This window comes from Apodemus sylvaticus, chromosome 13 (assembly GCF_947179515.1).
Source record: "Apodemus sylvaticus chromosome 13, mApoSyl1.1, whole genome shotgun sequence".
NCBI classification, from domain to species: domain Eukaryota; kingdom Metazoa; phylum Chordata; class Mammalia; order Rodentia; family Muridae; genus Apodemus; species Apodemus sylvaticus.
This window is the reverse complement of record NC_067484.1, coordinates 80,663,936-80,685,629: the sequence shown is the minus strand read 5'-3', so window position 1 is coordinate 80,685,629 and position 21,694 is coordinate 80,663,936. Positions and strand designations below refer to the sequence as shown.

The window sequence follows — 21,694 nt, the reverse complement described above, 5'->3', positions numbered from 1 at the left end:
AGGGTCTTGATCTTGGCAATGCTGTGTAGGAAAATGTACTTGTAACTTGAACAAAGCCATATAGAAGCTCCGTATGTGAACCGTTTCGTATCTGTACAAGAGCTTAGAGAAAGTCCATGTATTTGCCTTCATATGTGGATTTTAACCTATGACGTGTACATGGGAACAATTGTAGCTGAATCTTGTATATATGTGTAAAGAGCAGGAAGAGTGAGATTCAGGTACTGAGGACAGACAGTGTAAGTAAAAGACATGCCTCGTGGAAGGGAATGTAAATCTGATTGGTTTGTGATTTTAACACTGATAGAGTTTTAAAATGGTATGGTAAATAAGACGTAAAAATGTAACTAATGTTGAAAGTGTAAAAGCTAAGGCAGAGTTCCACAGCTTCAAAAGGACTTTTCTAGCTGTGTTGGTGCTCACTGAGACATAGAGACGTGGGTCTGGGCAAAGCTTGTTTGAGTACTGAGGCTGTTGTGGCTGTGTGGGGTTTTCATAGGATGGTATAGCATGCCTCGTGCGTTAAATGTCAAAGCGTGGTGGTACGCACATCCGACCCAGTGCTAGGGAAAGCAGAGTGAGGTGGATCACTGAGGTTCAAGGCCAGCCTATTCTACAGAGTGATACCCTGGGTGAAAAAGAAGAAAAAAAATCATATTGGGAAAGTAACACAAAATTTAGAAATGCTTTTTAGCACATGTAAGAAGTTTCAGCTCTCATACAAACCTACTGGCATCATTCCTGGAGAAGTTTGAAATTTATTTATAGAAAGGCATGATAATTAAACAGTGCACATAAATAAAAAGACATTCCTTTCATAGTGAATATGAGTGAGCAAAATTGTGCTAGCAGGTAAGAAAACAAATAGACTTTGGCATTTCCACTAGTAAGTGTATGGCTGTGCTTCCTTAATAATCTACATATATTTAGGGGACTCTCCCACTCGAGTTAACAGAAATAATAATAATAATAATAATAATAATAATAATAATGTACAGTAGTAACCCAAAATTTAGAGGCTAATGGAGAATGCAACAGAGTTATGGTGATGTGAATTATGTTGCTTATGGAAGAATATAATAAGGGATTAGCTGACATAATGGGTTTCTGTTAAATGGAGGGGCTTCCCTCAGATATCTGGAATTGAGTTGCTTGTACAGAAGGGTAAGTAGACTATTGTCTGAGCTTTCTCTAGAATGGTTTAGGACAGAGAGAATTCTTGTTACAGGGACTGAATTATATGGCCTCAGAAAGTCTTTCACAGTAGCATCAATGAATTGTTTGCATAGATGGGAAAAGGAGGCACCTTTATAGACCTGAACAGTATATGTTTACAAAACATAGGTTTTGCTTAAAGATGGTGACAGTCCTCTGTGTGCATATCCTTGTTTACTGGGACCTTTAAGGTGGCAATGGGGGTTGTGCACTAATAACTGTTGGCTTTATTCTTGTAGGAAAATATGTTTAAACATGTTACAATAATTCTAGTCACAGTTGCAGTTCTGGCTGAGGATGAAGTCTGTTCTAGAGCAATCTTAAAACCCTCCTGTTTCTTCTCTTGTCTCCACTGTCGGTGCATGCACTGTTCCCAAGAGACTGCTTGAGCTGTAACTTATTTGAGGATAAGTTCTTTTTTAGGCCCAGATACTCTAATTTTCCCCAGAGAACAGTTTGCTAGTTCTACTTGACATTTCTGAGATGGAAAAAAAAAAGCCCCATTAGTTTCGAGTTGTAAACTGAGTAGTGGATCATTATTTCATCTTCTCCTCTAAAAACATTGATTGTAGCCATTAGGTAAGAATTAAATGTACATTGCCCTGCAATAGGAATATTAGACTTTCATTTTTCAGTTACTTAAGAGGTTTTACTTCCTTTTTGAAGCTTTATGGAATACTTTGGGGTTGGGGTCGTCTTGTAATTAACTACATAGAAAACTTCTAGAAAAGATGGCCCTTTAACTTCATGTAACTAGAAAGCCGTGGCACTGTTTGAGATTTTATAAATGTCCAGCAGTTTGTATTCATAATTTCCATTGTAGATGGTATATTCTGAGATCTGCTGCTCAAATATGTTTGACTAATTACTGTGCATTTAACAGTCTTTCTTGTAGACTGACCAGACTGCCTCCTGCACAAAGTTAGTTTTTCTGTAGTAAGTATTTTTTCCATTTTGTGTGACATTCACACACAAGCATGAGTAGACAATTTTCTCACTTGGATGGATTTATTCAGACTCACACTCCACGACATTTTGGTTAAGAAGAATTGAAAGGTTGTCACTAAAGCCCATCAATTCACATACATATCCTAAGCATTTAGTCTTTCCTCATTTCAGCTTCATGCATGTTGCCCATGTTATTCTCCACCATAATTCATTTTGCATAACAAATTAGGCTTGCACAGGCCTGAAATAAACGGGAGGGAAGAAAAGTCACTGCACACAAAGGAAGCGCAAAGCAGTTCCCACAGACCCCAAGGAGCACTTGTTTGCTTTGCTGCCTCAAAATTGCAACTGTGCGTTTCTTGAATTATGACATTTGAGAAATAAGTAATCTCAAGTTAATGCTTTAGAAGTTAATATCTTTATTCCTACCCTATTAAATTGATTATAAAATAATTATTGATAATTCAGTGTATGTTGTCTTTAAGCCCATGTTAAAGACATTCTTATCATCTTATACTCAAATTTTTAAATAGTATTTGAATAATCTAAGACACCAATGATGTTTAGATATACCTCAATAATATATGTTAGCTTTTACAGAGGTCAAACTATTACATCTTTATTTACTCTATAGTATATTTTGCTCTATAATTTAAATCTACTGGGAATTATGCCAATATTAAAATGATCTGCTTTAAAAACTAAAATTTCTTTTTTTTTTATTTTATGTGCATTGGTGTTTTGCTGACATGCATGTCTGTATTAGGGTGTTGGGTCCCCTGGAACTGGAATTCTGGACAGTCGTGAGCTGCCATGTGGGTGCTGGAATGGAACCTAGGTCCTCTGGAAGAACAGACAGTGCTCTTAACTGCTGAGCCATCTCTCTCTAGCCACATTAAAACTGCATATTAAGTGGGAAAATTAAAACTCATTTCCTTTCCCTTTTCATTTTATACATTTGTATACATTTTCTATTAAAGAGATACAGTGGACAACATCAGGAATTTATAACTGATACAATTGTATTAGTGAAGGTGAATCCCTTAATTATAGCTTGACAATGTTATTTCCTTAAAATTGCTTATCTGTCTGTCTTCCTGCCCATCCTTCAGTTCGTCCGTCCACCCATCTGAAGTTCTGATTCAGGGTCTCACTTACCACATCCTTTTAGTGTTCTTCAGTTAGTGACAGTATTTTAGTACTTCTTGCCCTTGTCACTTTTAAAGAGGAGCAATCAAATGTTTGTAGATTTTTCCTTAATATGGACTTGTCATTTTTTTCTTAGTAAATTCAAGTTCTACATTTATAGCAACAATATGAAGGAAGTGATGTGCCTTTTGCTGAACATGATGGAGGTGGAGATTTACTGCTCCAGGTTTCTTCATTGTGAAGTTGGGTTTTCCCTTTTATAATTAGTAAATATTATAGTTCTATGGCATATAACCAAATGTAGTTAATGTTTTGTTATTAAACTTGTTCTAGCTTTGGAAATGGTAAAGAAATGTTAGGAAAATAAGCACAAAACAAGTAGGTACGCACATGTAATTACATTATTAAGTCCAATGAGTTGAGGTATGTTGTTCCTCCCCTTACAATAATAAAAATGTGGAACAAACTGAATACACACACGTTAGAATAGAGATGAGCTGGAAGAGTATCCAACTAGCCCAAGACGAAAGAGACTGGTCTGTAAGGGCAAGGCAGCAGTAAGCCCTGGAGTACCTGGGTTTTAGCTAACGTATGTGGGAGATTGCTCAAGTCCAAATGTGGGCAGGTAGGAGTGGGATTCCCTGGAAAGCAAATACAGGGGAAGCTTTTGTTCATTAGCTCTATTTGGCAAGAAACTGGCTTCTCTTGGTGCAGTGTTAGAGGGAAACCAACACTTGCCATGGAGATGATTGGGAAGTTCTCTGTCTTTGTTTGGTAAAACAAAACACATTTTTTAGAAAAAGGATGTATAATTCTTAAAAAACCCATCTGACTTGGTGGGAGGGAGGCAGGAAACTGAAATGGAGGGAAGAGTTACATGCTGGTCCCCAGATTATAGAAGAAAGACAAGAATACTTCACAGGCCCAGGCTGGTAGAGACTGCTTAGTATAAGCATAATCACAGTAACAACCAAAAGAAAACTACCATAACCCTGGACAACTGCCAAGTGTACAGGAAATGTAGAGACTCATCAGGCTCAGTACCCATAAAGCTGAGTGTGGGACAGACATTAAGAAGCAGCATCTGGTCTCGAGGGAAAGTTTTGTTTAGATGAATTTGGTGCCTATGGTGCACTGAGGACCAAAAGAGTGACAGCAAATCTTGAGGCAGGCTGTTCATAAAATCAGTAGAATCTGAGCCAAGGAAAGGTCTGCTTACTTCTGAGCATTGGAATATATTCATCTTGTTTGTTGAGGTACCCAAGATATTCAAGCATCAGTAAACTGTGATACACAAGCAAAAGCAGAAATATGAGAGGGTAACAGAGCAGATGTAGTTAGGATGCACGTGCTGCTGAACAAGCTGATGAGGAATTAGAACAGCTGATTAGCACAGTTAAAGCTGTGTTCTCCCTGGGTTCCCAGTGTATTATAACAAAGTATGTCAGCTTAAGATACTGCTGAGTTTCTTGGAGACTTTGCTGTTTGAAGATATTTTGAGCCCAAACATTAATCTCTTAATATATCTTTTTTGTTTATTTCAAGGTAAAATCTTTAATTTTTCTAAAGCTTCAACAAAAGTTTGAACTCTGCCTTTATCTATAAAAATTGTTTTTTTATGCTAGTATCCAGGATTTAAAATATACTCAGAAGTGCTCACTTCAGCAGCACAGATACTAAAATTGGAACGACACAGAGAAGATTAGCATGGCCCCTGTGCAAGGATGACACACAAATTCATGAAGCGTTCCATATTTTTCAACAAAACCAAAAGCTGGTTCTTTGAAAAAAATCAACAAGATAGATAAACCCTTAGCCAGACTAACCAAAGGGCACAGAGAAAGTATCCAAATTAACAAAATTAGAAATGAAAATGGAGATATTACAACAGAAATCGAGGAAATTCAAAAAATCATCAGATCCTACTACAAAAACCTGTACTCAACACAACTGGAGAATCTGGAGGAAATGGACATTTTCTTAGACTGATACCAATTACCAAAATTAAACCAGGATCAAATAGACCATCTAAACATACCCATAACCCCTAAAGAAATAGAAGGGGTCATAGATAGGCTTCCGACCAAAAAAAGCACAGGACCAGATGGTTTCAGTGCAGAATTCTATCAGACCTTCAAAGAAGACTTAATACCAATACTCTTCAAACATTTCAACCAAATAGAAACAGAAGGAACACTACCCAACTCCTTCTTCGAAGCCACTATTACGCTGATACCAAAACCACACAAAGATCCAACAAAGAAAGAGAATTTCAGGCCAATTTCCCTTATGAATATCGATGCAAAATACTAAATAAAATTCTTGCCCACCATATCTAAGAACACATCAAAACGATCATCCACCATGATCAAGTAGGCTTCATCCCAGGGATGCAGGGATGGTTCAATATAAGGAAATCCATAAATGCTATCCACTACATAAACAAACTCAAAGAAAAAAGCCACATGACCATTTCATTAGATGCTGAAAAAGCATTTGACAAAATTCAGCATCCTTTCATGCTAAAAGTCTTGGAAAGGACAGGAATTCAAGGTCCATATCTAAACATAGTAAAAGCAATATACAGCAAACTGGTAGCCAACATCAAACTAAATGAAGAGAAACTTGAAGCAATCCCACTAAAATCAGGGACTAGACAAGGCTGCCCCCTCTCTCCATATCTTTTCAATATAGTTCTTGAAGTCCTACCTAGAGCAATTAGACAACATAAGGAGATCAAAGGGATACAAATTGGAAAGGAAGAAGTCAAACTATCACTATTTGCAGATGATATGATAGTATACGTAAGTGACCCTAAAAACTCTACTAGAGAACTCCTACAGCTGATAAACAACTTCAGCAAAGTGGCTGGCTACAAAATCAACCCAAGCAAATCAGTAGCCTTTATATATTCAAAGGATAAGCAGACTGAGAAAGAAATTAGGGAAATGATTCCCTTCACAATAGCTACAAACAGCATAAAGTATCTTGGGGTGACTAACCAAACAAGTGAAAGACCTATATGACAAGAACTTCAGATCTCTGAAGAAGGAAACCGAAGAAGATCTCAGAAAATGGAAAAAATCTTCCATGCTCGTAGATTGGCAGGATTAATATAGTTAAAATGGCCATCTTGCCAAAGGCAATCTACAGATTCAATGCTATCCCCATAAAAATCCCAACCCAGTTCTTCACAGAGCTAGAAAGAGGAATTCTCAAATTCTTCTGGAATAACAAAAAACCCAGGATAGCTAAAACTATTCTCAACAGTAAAAGAACTTCAGGGGGATTCAGTATCTCAGACTTTAAACTTTACTACAGAGTAATAGTGATAAAAACTGCATGGTATTGGTACAATGTCAGGAAAGCGGATTAATGGAATAGGATTGAAGACCCAGAAATGAACCCATACTCCTATGGTCACTTGATCTTCGACAAAGGAGCTGAAAGCATCCAGTGGAAAAAAGATAGTCTTTTCAACAAATGGTGCTGGTTCAATTGCAGGTCAGCATGCAGAAGAATGTGAATCGATCCATTCTTATCTCCTTGTACTAAGCTCAACTCCAAATGGATCAAGGACCTCCACATAAAACCTGAGACACTGAAACTAATAGAAAAGAAACCAGGGAAGACCCTTGAGGACATGGGCACAGGGGAAAAGTTCCTGAATAGAACACCAATAGCTTACGCTCTAAGATCAAGAATTGACAAATGGGACCTCATAAAACTACAAAGTTTCTGTAAGGCAAAGGACACTGTCAAAAGGACAAAATGTCAACCAACAGATTGGGAAAGGATCTTCACCAGCCCTAAATCCAACAGAGGGCTAATATCTAATATATACAAAGAACTCAAGAAGGTAGAACCCAGAAAACCAAATAACCCCATTAAAAATGGGGTACGGAGCTAAACAAAGAATTTTCACATGAACTTCGGAGAGCTGAGAAACACCTTAAGAAATGTTCAACATCATTAATCATTAGGGAAATGCAAATCAAAGAGGAATTCCTCCACTGCTGGTGGGATTGCAAGATGGTACAACCACTTTGGAAATCAGTCTGGCGGTTCCTCAGAAAACTGGGCATGACAATTCCTGAGGACCCGGTTATACCACTCCTGGGCATATATCCAGAGGATTCTTCAGCATGCAATAAGGACACATGCTCCACTATGTTCATAGCAGCCCTATTTGTAGTAGCCATAAGCTGGAAAGAACCCAGGTGTCCTTCAACAGAGGAATGGATACAAAAAAATATGGTATATTTACACAATGGAGTACTATTCAGCCATTAGAAACAATGAATTCATGAAATTCTTAGACAAATGGATGGAGCTGGAGAACATCATACTAAGTGAGGTAACCCAGTCTCAAAAGATCAATCATGGTATGTACTCACTGATAAGTGGATATTAGCCTAGAAACTTTGAATACCCAAGACATAATCCACATATTAAATGATGTCCAAAAAGAGTGGAGGAGTGGCCCCTGGTTCTGGAAAGACTCAGTGCAAGAGTATAGGGGAACACCAGAAAAGGGAAGTGGGAAGGGGTAGATGGAGGAACAAGGGGAGGGAAGAGAGCTTATGGGACTTGCGGGGAGTGGGGACCCAGAAAAGGGGAAATCATTTGAAATGTAAATAAAAAATATATCAATAAAAAAATATACTCAGAAGAAGTTTTCATTAAAACTTTAGCCCCTCCCTTTCTGTATCCTTCCTTCCCACCCTACTCCCCTGTGTCTGTGTGTGCGTGTGTGTGTGTGTGTGTGTGTGTGTGTGTGTGTGTGTGTGTGTGTAAAGGCTAACAATCATTGAATTTACTAAGTCTTGGTCATTGTAATTTAATGGTCTTTGGTAAGCTAACCTTTCTCTCTTGGCAGTTTACTATAAGCTTCAAGGGAAGCAAGCTAACACCTTCAGCAGCTACTTGGCCCAGGCTTCCATAACAATTAACAACAGAGAGCAGGACAGAAATCAGTGTCTCTGTGAGCTAATCTTAGGTATGATAGTGCTGATTTAACCCTAATCATAGCAACAGAGCGTGAGTGCCAGGGTAGAGGGATCACTGGATTATACTTAAAGACTGGAATTTATCATGGTAATGTTTTAAAAATACATTTCAGTGTATTTAATGTAGATAATGTTTTATATAATAATGCCACCTGCATATAAAAACTTTGTTTCTATCTGGTTTGTATGTATTTTCTTTTCTTCCCTTAACCTCCAGTCAGCTTCCAGTAGAGAGAGTTGTAGCTGACAACTAAAACTTGTTGTTCCAGAAGTACAAACAAGTTGTAGTTTTAGTTCATCCTTATAGGTGGATAACTATAAGGAACTTTTTACAGGTGTTCTTTATTGGGTTGGAGGAATAGTTCTTTTACTACTAGGTTACTGAGATTTTTCACTATGGTAGATTGGCTTTAACAATTGTCTTTCCCATTCTTACAAATGAGCATATAAAATTTTCATATTTGCTTATGTGGGTTAATTTAAAATAAAACTTTTATTTATGCATAGTTGTGTGTCTGTGTATGCGTGCCATGTGAGGTTAGGTGCTAACAGAGGTCTAAAGAAAGCATCGAATCTGCAGGAGCTGCAACCGTGGTTCTCAGCCTTCCAGTGCTGTGATACTTTACCATGCTTTGTTGCCATTTTTCTATGTCGCTAGAATTATAACTATAATTTTATAATTTTATAAAGCTATCTGATTTGCAAGATACCTGATATGTGAACCCCAAAGGGGTTGTGACTCACAGGTTGTGAACCACTGATCTAGAGTTTCAGTGTGAGCTAATTGACATAGGTGCTGGGAGCTGAAGTATGGTCTTCGGGAAGAGCAGCAAGCACTTTGAACTGCTGAGCCCTTATCCAGTCCTTTGTTTTATCATAGATGAAGTCTTGTAGCTCAGACTGGCCTGAAACTCACTGCATAGCTGAGAAAGTCCTAAAACCTCCTGATTTTTCTGTCATACTGTTATTTATTATACAGGGCTTGTATTTTGCTTTTAGATCTGTAAGGTCTGCGTAAATAAGATGACCATGAATAAATATAATTTTTCTTTCTTTTCATAATGTGTATCTGTCTGTGTGCTTCTATAATCTAATATTTTTTGAAAATTTCATATAGACATACTGTGTTTTCATCATTCACCTTTTAACTTCTCCTATATTCCCCATTCACTCTCAAATTCATGATCTTTTCTATATTAATGTTCTATATAATGTTATACATATGAGCATGCATATATATAAATATATACATATATATACATATATATATATATATATATGGATTCATTTAGTGTTGATTGTACATATGTTTATTTAAGGCTCACCACTTGGGATCAGATAACTTATTATCTGAACTTATTATCTCTCTCTCTCTCTCTCTGTGTGTGTGTGTGTGTGTGTGTGTGTGTGTGTGTGTGTGTATTAAACATACAAATTGCTTGTGTTTGGTTTTATTGAGGAATGTCTTTTTTTTTTCTATTGTGATTGAAAGTTTTGCTGGGTACAGTGGTCTGGGCTAGCACCTGCGGTCTCTCAAAATTTATAGAACATCTATCCAGGACCTTCTGGCTTTCAGTCTCTCTATTGAGAAGTCAGGTGCTATTCTATATTCTAACAGGATTTAACTTTTTTTTTTTTGACTGAGATACCCATTTCTTCTACCTTATCTTCCATGGCTGAGATTCTCGTATTATTGTCCTGCACACTCTTTTTGGGGGAGGTTTGTCTTTGAGGTTTTTGTTTGAGAGTGAAAAGTACAGAGTGCTTTTAGGTATTGGTGGCTGCCACAAAGGAATGGGAATGGGCTAGACTGGAAAGCAGGAGTGGGTCCACAGGAAGGGGAAGGCTTGCTCTGCCACTTGTTTGAGTCCCCAGGGAACAGCAAGAGTGTCCAAGTCCGTTCTTGTAAGTATGATTTGCATGTTTAATCCCTAATCTTACCAACTTTTATTCCTACAGTAGCTGACAGAATACCAAGAATACAGGTCATAGTCAAAGCCGTATATGTCTCTGGAAATATTAGTTATATTGAAATACGAATATATGTGACTGTCAAGGAATGTTTCATCACTGAGGCATCATGACTATTAATAATATTATATTATATATAATAAATTATTATAATGCAATATAATTATAATCATTAATATTAACTAATATTATTTATTTATTAAATTATTATTATTATTATTATTATTATTATTATTTACAGTCCAGTCATTATGCCCCTTCCTGGTCCACCCTACAACAGATCCTCATCCTATTCTTCCTCCCCCTACTCCAACAGGATGTCCCATACCCCCATATCCCACCAGACCTCCCCCTTCCCTGAGGCCTTAAGTCTTTTGAGAGTTATGTGCTTCTTCTCTCACTGAGGTCAGACCAGGCAGTCCTCTACTGTGTATGTATTGGGGAGCCTCCTATCAGCTGGTGTATGCTGCCTGGTTGGTGGCTCAGTGTCTGAGAGATACAGGGGTCCAGGTCACTTGAGATTGCTGGTCTTCCTATGGGGTCACCCTCCTCCTCCCTTCTTCCAGCCCTTCCCTAATGCAACCACAGGGGTCCCCAGCTTCTGCCTACGGTTGGGTGTAAGTATCTGCATCTGGCTTTTGCAGCTGCTCGTTGGGCCTTTTGGAGGGGTGCCATGCTATCTAGGCTTCTATCTGTAAGCACACCATAGCATCAGTCATAGTGTCAGGCCTTGGAGCCTCCCCTTGAGCTGGATCCCAATTTGGACCAGTCACTGGACCTCCTTTCCTTCAGTCTCTTCTCCATTTTTGTCCCTGCAATTCTTTTAGACAGGGACAATTCTGAGTCAGTTTTTGACTGTGGGATGGCAACCCCGTCCTTCCACTTGATGACCTTGTCTTTCTACTGGAGGTGGACTCTACAAGGTCCCTCTCCCCACTGTTGGGCATTCATCTAAGGTCCCTCCGAGTCCTGAGAGTCTCTCACCTTTCAGGTCTCTGGTACATTCTAGAGCGTTCTCTGACTACCTACCTCCCAAGGTTGCCTGTTTCCATTCTTTCTACAGGCCTTTGGGGCTTCACTCCTGATTTTCCCTCCCCTCCCACCCGAACCCCCCAACAAATACCTGATCATGTTCCCCTTTTCTCCCTCCCTGTCCTCTCTCCCACCCAGGTCTCTCCCTCCCTCTGCCCCCCCCCACCATGATTGCTTTCTTCTCTCTCCCAAGTGGAATTGAAGCATCCTCACTTGGGCCCTTTGGCTTGTTAACCGTCTTGAGTTCTGTGGATTGTTTTTTTTTTAAGTTTTCTAAATTGTTTTTTAATTTATTTCTTAATTTTAATTTTTGTACTTTATATACATTAAATCCTGACCACAGTTTTCTGTACCTCTACTCTTCCCAGTTCTCCCTGCCCCCACCCCTCCCATCCACTCTTCCCCTGTTTCCCCAAGGAAACTCTTAGAAGAGAAAACATTTTATTGGGAGCTTGCTTATTATAGTTTCAGAGGTTTAGACCATTATCATCATGGTGGGAGCATGCAGCATACATGGCACTGGAGCAGGAGCTGAGAGCTGTCCTGATCCACAGGCAGAGGAAAAAGAGCTTGACCTCAAAGCCCACCCCCAGTGATGCACTTCCTCCAGTAAGGCCACACCTCCCAATCCTTATATTGTATCATTCCTTGATGACTAAGCATTCAAATATCTAAGCCTGTGGGGGCATTCTTACTCAGACTACCACAGAGGGCTTTTGGTATTAATCCATAAGATTACCTTACAGAGTAAACTATGCAATAATAGTTAAAGTAAAATTTGAGATTTCAAGAGAAATTCATCTTCTGGTACCATTGCTAGTCCTGTTACTCAGCTCTAAGTGTCTTTTCCTGTTAAGTAAGAGGAGAGTTTATGGGCATTTTGAGGAAGTCATCTGAAGAGTCAATAATTGATGATGGTGGTAAATTTTTATGTGTAAGCTATTGTTTTCCTTCCCAAGAATTAATAAGCCAGCACGGGGGCATGCGCTCCTCCACATCCATCCTTATGGTGCCAGTCTAGCTGTTCCTTCACTAGATGACCCTTTGTTGGCTGAACTACTGCTGTCTACCCTCCATGAGATGGAGGCTGGGGTCTTTTCTTGTTACTTTGTGCTCTGATATTGCTTCCACAAAAAATGTAGACTATGATTCCAAATGTCTCCTTGTCCATATCTTTTAAGATTCAGAGCACAGCTGTTGCACATTTGAGGAAGTGTTTTATGAGAGAGTAGACTAAAACCAGAGAACTCCCCAAGAACCCGGTGCCCTTGCGGAAATGCAGTTTGGATTAACTGCAGCCTTAGGCATGTGGCTTGATTCTGATGGACTTTTTTTCTCTTCATTTTCTGGGGGGATATTTCTTTTCAGAGTAAGTGAAGAAAAGGAGGTGACAGAGGAACGACTGAAAACTGAGCAGGAGTCCTTCGAAAAGAAGATCCGGCAGTTAGAAGAACAGAATGAACTGATCATCAAAGAAAGGGAAGATATCCTTTTGAAAGGTTCTTTCATTTTATGTCCCGCAGATTTGACTCTTGTATGAAGAAATTTAAAAATCCAGAGAAATATTTGTTATGCTTTGTAACAGGAGTACATCTGCATCTGCTACCATTTCTAGGCAGTCAGAAAGACATTTAGTAGAGTGTGCTATTGCTTCCTTGCCCTTTGTCCTTGATAAGGCCACCTAGCTTCTCTGCTGCTGTCACTGTGCTGATTTGTCAACTGAAACAGATGATAAGAAATCTGGGCATTACCATAAGATGTTGGGCCTTATTAAATCCTGTCCCACTACTGTAATGCAGTCTTAACCTCCTCATATTTAGATTTCTTTCAAGGCAAAGCTTAAACAGTTCAAAGATATCCTGCTCTGTTATAAATACTAGAATGAAAGAGAAAAATCTAGAAGTTACAACACCAGCTTACAGAATATGTAGGTGTTGTAGTTGATAAATGTTTACATTAGTGTAAAACTAACAATGTCAAAGAGCAGGAAACTTTGCAGTTTAGAGCTAGAAAGGTATGTGTATGTGTGTGTTGCACATGCATGTGCATGTGTACATGTACATAGTACATTGTATGAAAATAAAGTAAAAACATTTTTTAAGATTTGCGTTTTGTTTAACTCATGGATTTGCAGAGGGGCTTTGTGTGGGGCAGGGGCCATGGAGGACAGAGAAAAGCCGAGTCAGCCACCCCTAATGGTGCTGAGTGCCTCTGAAAGAGCACTGGGTGCTTCTGTGAGCGTCTCCTTGCTCGCTGACGAGCGCAGTGGGAGCAGAAAGGACAGGGAGGGGGTAGGATTGGAAGCCCCGTGAGTACACACCGTGAATGATCATACTTGGGCCAACTATCAGAAGGCAGATCAACTTTACTCAGGGTGATTCAAGGCTTATGAAGTTTTGGAGGCCTGAGGGTAGGAACATCTAGGGTAGACAAAGGCCTTGGCTGAGGGCTTCAGGTTCCAAAAATGCCTCATTAGCATGGGAAGCTCATTGGGAATCTCAGGTGTGGAGTAGATAGGTTCTTACCAGGAGAAAAGAAATTGATCTTATAATCTAAGTGAGGCTATGTGACATTCCTCAGGTAGAGGCTTATGTGGGGCTTTAGAATCCCCAGACGAGGTCAGAGAAGGAGAAACCCTGCCAATGAAGGGAGTCTGTACATATTGAGCTGATCCCATAGGCTATCCAAGTTATGGTGTACTTGGACCTTAATTACCAGAGGTTTTCCATACTCCTAACTATTGAATCATTTCTGTAGCCCCTATAGAAACATATTTAAGTTTAAAAGTTTTTACTTAGAAGAACATATGAATTAAAATAACCATATTTATGGACTTTCTTTCGGATAGGTAGAATGACATAATGACATAGATGAAAGAGCGAATCAGCTAAACAGAGTAGGGTGGATCTGCCAGCTAAACTAGTGTGTGAATGCTTGAAAGAACCATTGTCCGTATTGCCGGTACATTACTAACTTGAGGGTTATTATTTCAAAGATCCCACAAGTAATAGCCATGGTCTTGCATTGAGAATAATCATGTATTTTTTAAAAAATTAGAAAAATCTGATCATAATGATAAATTAACTAGCTGAAAAATCACAAAACTGTAACTTTAAAAAATGAGTTCTGAACTTCTATTTTTCGGTGGAAGCACATGATAGAAAATTAATACAGTTTGAATTTTTACTTTTGATTGCAGATTATAAGGATTATTAACTCCACAATAGTAAAAAAAAAAAAAAATTAGCTTCTTTCTGTTCTCTCCCTCTCTCTGATTCTGACTTTCTTTGTGTCTTTTTCTCTGAGTCTCTTGTCTGTCTCTGCCTCTCTGTCAGACTCTCTCCCTCTCCCTGACTCTGTCCCTCCACTATAGTGTCTGGGTAATCATTTTGGGCCTCTTATGGATTGTTTGGTTTCATTGTTCTAAGAATGTCAGCCCTCAGGTCAGAGACCACGTTCTGCTGCTTTGCTTTCCAAGTCAAAGAAATGTCATTTACTGAAAATTCACAATGCACTTTGGCTACTAGTACGTTACAAAAATAGTAGTTTAGAATTTGAATGAAAATTTTATTTAAAGTGTCTGTTTTTCACAAAACTGGGAAGAGATGACCTCTGTTGTGATTTGGGGTTTGAAGTTATCAGTGTTGGCCACTTTACAGTTCTGACTTCTAATAGCTACTGCAGTTCAAAGAAACACATTTTCTTTAGGGTAGGAAAAAAACAGGCCAGAGGTCTTGGCAACTGTAAGTCCTTCTCCATTTAAAAAGAAACAAATAACCAAACTCTTTTTGTATGTACCCCGTGGTCTCCTCAACTGATAGTCTTATATTACTGGTATCATGTGATCTGACAAGGTAAGTGTGCAGCTTGTCTGACCTGGAGAGTTTAGCAAGCAGTGAGGGAGGAGACTGAAGTTAGCCTTTAACTCTGGTACGAAATCAGGGAATAGAGAACTCACTTCTATATGAAGAGAAAATATTGAATTTTAATCTTCTTGGGACAAAATGTCATACAGCATCTAATGGCATCAGGGTAAGTTAAGGAAAGAGGGTAAGAAAGATAGGTCTTAGTATTAGAACATTAAGTCCGTGTTTGTATAGTATACTTAGAAACTTTTGTAGCTTCCCAGGAGAAGGTAGCATATAATTTTAGTAGGCAATAGTACTCTGTGCAGAATGATGTTTTTGTTTTTATATTTTCAGTGCTGAAGCTGTATAAACTCATTATGCCCGTGAATGGTTTCTTCTGGAAAGCAGTGTAAAGATAGCCCACGTGCCTTATAGCAGCACAGTATTTAGTGGTTTTCCCAGGACTTAGCTCAAGACTCAGGATTGCTTCTGTGGGCCAATCCAGGATGGTAGCAGCCAATTCTAGCTGAGTCTTTTATACATTGTCTTTGGTGACCTTTGTGCTCTAGGATCCATAAGTAGTTGCAACAAGGACCCCAGGGGTCGCTTAGCCTAAAATATTCATTATCTGGCCCTCTGCAGAGGAAGAGAACCTACATGAGACTTGATCTGCCTCATATACAGTAAGCAGGGAGTTGGTCTAAGCGTTGATTTTGAAGTGTGAGTTAAGGCTGGAAGTGGATGCTGCCATTACAACAATTGAGATGGATTAGCTGATGTAATCCCTTTAAGGCATTTTAAATCACAAATGATAGGTTATGTTTACAGAAGTTTATTGTCAAAAGGGAGAAACGATACAAAACGATACAGACAATGACACTCAGGATTTTTGTTATAAGTATATTGCACAGGTACAAATCTCCTTAAGAGAATAAACCTGGCAGAGGTTAATACAGATGATTTTACGGTACATAAAACTCCATAAAACTTCAAAACATGAAATGAGCTTGTAATTTAAAACAATATAATTTTAACTACAGATACATTTACCTATCACACATGAATGGTTCAGGCTCATCTACATTTTGTCAGATAATCTCAGTTCATTTTAAAGTTTATTTCTGTGTTAGGCACTATAACAATGAATTACAGTTTGGGACATTTTTAAGGTATGTTATACCAAATTAGTTTTTTTTAAGGCCTAATACCTGATCAACTGTACAGACTAATTTTTTCATGGAAAAGAAAGATATTTTACATATTTGCATAGGGATAGGCCACGGTATCGTTTTTAAATATAAAACTGGTTTATTAAAACATAAAAATCACTGATAACTTTCCATCTTTGAACAAGGGAATGCTATGCCTTAAGGGCCCTTTTCAGTGCCACATACTCTCTTGAACCTTGTGGAACTTTTGCCTGGCTTTGTGTGAAAGGAGAGAGAATCTTAAAGAATAATTTGCCCAACAACTCTAATTCTGAATCATAGGCATTTGAATATTGTAACTTGTAATAGATGTATTTTTTAGAAAAGTTATTATTTGAACTCATATTTCTAGAGAATGACCTGGATTGATGGCATTAGTAAACTTGTAGAAGGAAAGTGTCTGATGTCTGGTAGGATCGCTGAAGTGTGAAGAAACAGGCCTGGAGCAGGGTGCATGTTAGAGTAAAATCATCCTTGTTTTACATTGGCTACAGAAGATAGTTACGGAATAGTATCATCATCACTCCCTCAACTGGTGTGTGTGTACGTGTGTGTGTGTGTGTGTGTGTGATGCTGATTCTGTTTAGTGTTGCCCAAGTATTCATGAGTTTGTGGTTGTCCACTGAGACATAGACACCACTGGTCATCCTCTAAAGAAAAGCCTCTGAAGCTCCCCCAGCAGTCTTTAACTGCATCAACCTCAAGAGTAGGACCCCGGAGCTCTTCCCACCTCCATGGTGGAGTTCTTCCTCTTCTGTGAAGATTTATGACTTTCACTTACTCAGGTTTTGTGTGGGTAACTACTGCTCCTATGAATTCATCTGTACAGTAGCCACATCAGGCCCAAGGAATGACAGTTTAGAACATTTCCATTCATTCTTCTGCTCTTACATTGCCCAGCCCCTCCTCCACTGTGAGCCCTGAACTGGGTGTGGGAGTTGTTGGTACATAGCTGAGGACTCGCTAGCACTTGTTCTTACTTGCTTGAACAGCTATGAGCACCCGCACCCTTTTCTGCCATGGGCCCTGCCTCCATGCATGCGCAAACATTAATTAATTAATTGATTAATCTTTATAAAAATTTTTGCAATGTAAAGAAAATTGCTGTAGGGACTGTGTTGCTTGAGGCCATTTTGGTTGCTACATGATGCTATGTCAGTCTGGTACCTTTGGGGCCATAATGTTATTCAATACTGTCATGGAAAGTCATTGTATCTCAGAATTAACAGGCAGATTAATTTTTTCTATTAATGTTGTGAGGAGACAGTGTTGTTACTGGTTGTTTACTTATGTTGTTCTCTTACCTATTAACCATATTGAAGATTATTTCTTGGGCTAATCTTGTAGTTCATTAGATAGAATATTTACTTAGTTTATACAAAGCCCTATATTCAATCCCCAACATAAGATTATTTTCTTAATTTAGCTACAAATGCTAACTACATGGCAAAGGAAATTGATACCAAGTATTCATAAAATAGAATAATTATATTAATTTATCTGGCATTCTTCATTTCACTTCAGTTGACCCTGCATTGGATAAGTTAACTATGTTCTAGCAAGTTACCTGTACACCTTTTTTTTTTCTGGAACTAATTCAGGAAATAATAAAAATGTACTCCCCAACTGCCCTGTTCACCTATGTGTGTACTTTGTTGTGAGAGAGTTCTGGAGGCTGCAATATGGGTAATAAATTCATTGCTTTGTATCTGTACATTTAATCCCATCACAGCTTAGAAAGAAAAAATTAAATGTAAATAGAGCTGCAGTGAGAATCTTGAAAGTGACAGAAGTGATAGGAAAACTTTTAAAAACACATGTACTGGGGATGCCAGTAATCTAAATAGAACACTGTCTACCTGGATGGAGTGTACAGATGTTAGAATTAAAGGAAGCAATGATGTACCAGGATTCGTTGTTTTAAAGCATCAAGATAACACCATGTTAGCTTTTGTTCTTTTTAGTATTCTGTCAGTAAAGCACATTACTTTTTTATGTTCCTGTCATGAACAGAGCACTTTCTCATACTTTGTCATCTTTGTGACAACCTGAGAAGTTAGGTAAGCATATGCTTTTATTCTCCTGGCCTGGAGAAATAACTGGATAACGTGGAAGAGGCAAAAGTGCACTCTGCCCCCGGGGCCCACTCTCTCCATTATGCTAAAGTCTTTCAACACTGGTGGGCACAATAGCAGTAACCCGCCACACCGACTGCTTCATACCAAACATGGCGTCATAAAAGTAGATAATATGCATCTGTAGTGCTGTGGACCAGAGGCATTTGACTCGTGTTTATGTTTACAGTTTCTTGTGTTTCGGCTTCTCTCTTCAGTTCTTCTCATCCCCTGACATACTCGAGGCATTGTCCTTTTCAGGGTCCCTTATTCACGATATCCCTGCAGGATTGTAGCGTTCTTGTGTGTGTCTCTACAGTCTTAACTCTTCTTTAGACTGATCCATCACTGTTGCCATATTAACCTTTCTTAAAAACTAATTGTATTATGTCACTTGTCTTTTAAAACCTTTCTATAGTTTAAAATGGTTTAAAAGATCAAATGGGTTTTTTTTTCAGTACTAGAAATTGAACTCAGAGCCTCAAATGTACTAGACAAGTGCCGTAGCTGTCTTCAGACACACCAGAAGAGGACATCAGATCTCATTATGGATGGTTGTGAGCCATCATGTGGTTGCTGGGATTTGAACAGCGTGTGCTGTCTCTTGATTTTTTTTGAGTAGCTGTTCTGTTGGGTGTTAAGATGGAACTCTTAAAGTTGTTTTGATTTGCATTTCCCTGATGACTAAGGACTTTGAACATTTAAGTGCTTCTGGGGCATTCAAGATTCCTCTGTTGAAAATTCTGTTTAGTCCTGTAACCCATTATTAATTGGGTTATTGGGGTTGGTGACTAACTTCTTTTTTTTTTTTTTTTTTTTTGTTTTTTTGGATTTGGTTTTTTCAAGACAGGGTTTCTTTGTATAGCCCTGGCTGTCCTGGAACTCACTCTGTAGACCAGGCTGGCCTCGAACTCAGAAATCCGCCTGTCTCTGCCTCCCAGAGTGCTGGGATTACAGGCGTGCGCCACCACCGCCCGGCGGTGACTAACTTCTTGAGTTCTTTGTAAATTTTGAATATTAGCCCTCTGTCAGGTGTAGGGTTGCTGAAGATCCTTTCCCAATATGTTGGCTGCCATTCTGTCCTATTGACAGGGTCCTTTGCAGAAGGAAACTGCATAAGCTTTGCAGTTTCATGAGGTCCCATTTATCAGTTGTTAATCTTAGAGCCTGAGCCGTTGGTATTCTGTTCAGGAAATTAATTCCTGTATCAATGAGCTCAAGGGTATTTACTACTTTCTCTTTTGAGATTTAGTGATTCTGGTTGTATGTTGAGGTCCTTGATTGACTTGGATTTGAGTTTCATGCAGGTGATAAATATGGAACTATTTTCATTCTTCTATATGTGGCTATCCAGTTAGATCAGCACCATTTCTTGAAGATGCTTTTCTTTTTTCCATTGTATGGCTGGTGTTGTGTGTCAACTTGACACAGGCTGGAGTTATCACAGATAAAGGAGCTTCAAGTGAGGAAGTGCCTCCATGAGATCCAGCTGTGGGGCATTTTCTCAATTAGTGATCAAGGGGGGAGGGCCCCTTGTGGGTGGTGCCACATTTGGGCTGGTAGTCTTGGGTTCTATTAGAGAGCAGGCTGAGCAAGCCAGGGGAAGCAAGCCAGTAAGAAACATCCCTCCATGGCCTCTGAATCAGCTCCTGTTTCCTGACCTGCTTGAGTTCCAGTCCTGACTTCCCTTTGGTGATGAAAGACAATGTGGAAGTGTAAGCTGAATAAACCCTTTCCTCCCCAACTTGTTTCTTGATCATGATGTTTTGTCCAGGAATAGAAATCCTAGTTTTGGCTTCTTTATCAAAAATCAAGTGTCTATAGATCTGTGGGTTTATTTCTGGGTCCTCGATTCCATCCCATTGATGAACTTGTCTGTTTCTATACCCATACCATGTAGTTTTTATCACTATTGCTTTGCAATACCACGTGGGGTCAGAAATGGTGATTCCACCCAAAGTTCTTTTATTGCTCAGGATTGTTTTAGGTATCCTGGGTTTTTTGCTTTTTTTTTTTTCTATATGAAGTTGAAATTATACTTTCAAGGTCTATACAAAAATTGTGTTGGAATTTTGATGTGGATTGCATTTGAATCTGTGGGTAGCTTTTGGTAAGATGGCCATTTTCATTGTTAATCCTACCTATCCATGAATTTTGGAGATCTATCCATTTTCTGATATCTTCATCAATTTCTTTCCTGAGAAACTTGAAGTTCTTGTCATACAAATTTTTCACTTGCTTAATTAGAGTTACACCAAAACAATTTCTGTTATTTGTGGCTATTATAAAGGGTGTTGTTTCCCTAATTTCTTTCTCAGCCAGTTTACCATTTGTATAAAGGAGGGCTATTGATTTCATTGAGTTAGTTTTGTATCCAGCTACTGTTTTGAAGCTGTTTATCAACTTTAGGAGTTCTCTGGTAGAATTTTGGAGAACTATGTATTCTATCAAATCATGTGCTAGTAGTGATACTTTTGACTCCTACCTTTCCAATTTGTCTCCCCTTCATCTCCTCTACTTTTCTTATTACTCTGGCTAGAACTTTAAGTACTATACTGAATACATAGGGGGAGAGTGGGCTGCCTTGCCTTGTCCTAGATCTTAGTGGAATTGCTTTAAGTTTCTATCCATTTAGTTTGATGTTGTCTATTGGCTTGCTGAATACTACTTGAATTATGTTTAGGTATATGGCCTGAATCCTTGATTTCTCTAATATGTTTAACATGAAGGAGTATTAGATTTTAACAGTCATTCTTACCATCTAATGAGATAATCTTGTGATTTTTTTCTTTAAGTTTGTTTATATGGTGCTTACATTGGTAGATTTCGGCATATTGAACCATCCTGCATCCCTGGGATGAAACCTAATTGATCTCAATGGATGATGTCTTTGATGTGTTCCTGATGCAAGATATTTCCTATCCACTCGCATTGAGGCAGTGAGAGGCCAGTGATTGGAGGGGATTGGAGAGGAGGAGGAGCTAAGAGGAGGAGGGGCGGGGAGAGAGGGAGCCTGGGAGCTGCAGGAGGGAGAGGAAGAGGAAAGGCAGGTCCAGATGGTGGCAGATGTGTTTCTGGTGTGCTGAGAGGTTAGAAATATTGGGATAAAACTTTATCATTGTAATGTGGCATCATGTAATTGGAAGTTACATATACATAAATATATTTGGTTAACTACTCAAGTTTAAGAGTCATGCTTT

The 21,694-nt window shown here is 38.8% G+C and overlaps 1 protein-coding gene and 1 non-coding gene across 3 annotated transcripts in view; both read left to right on the top strand.

Annotated features, from left to right (window-relative positions):
• Kiaa1328 (KIAA1328 ortholog) overlaps positions 1-21,694 on the top strand; it is a 257,014-nt gene that overhangs the window by 30,380 nt on the left and 204,940 nt on the right. For both annotated transcript variants that reach the window (XM_052156056.1, XM_052156055.1), the window contains exon 5: positions 12,693-12,808. In XM_052156056.1, the coding sequence (XP_052012016.1) occupies positions 12,693-12,808 (116 nt within the window). The remainder of the gene's footprint in view (positions 1-12,692; positions 12,809-21,694) is intronic.
• On the top strand, positions 4,965-5,071 carry LOC127664302 (U6 spliceosomal RNA). The gene has a single exon (XR_007973150.1). It is a non-coding gene; the product is annotated as a U6 spliceosomal RNA (small nuclear RNA).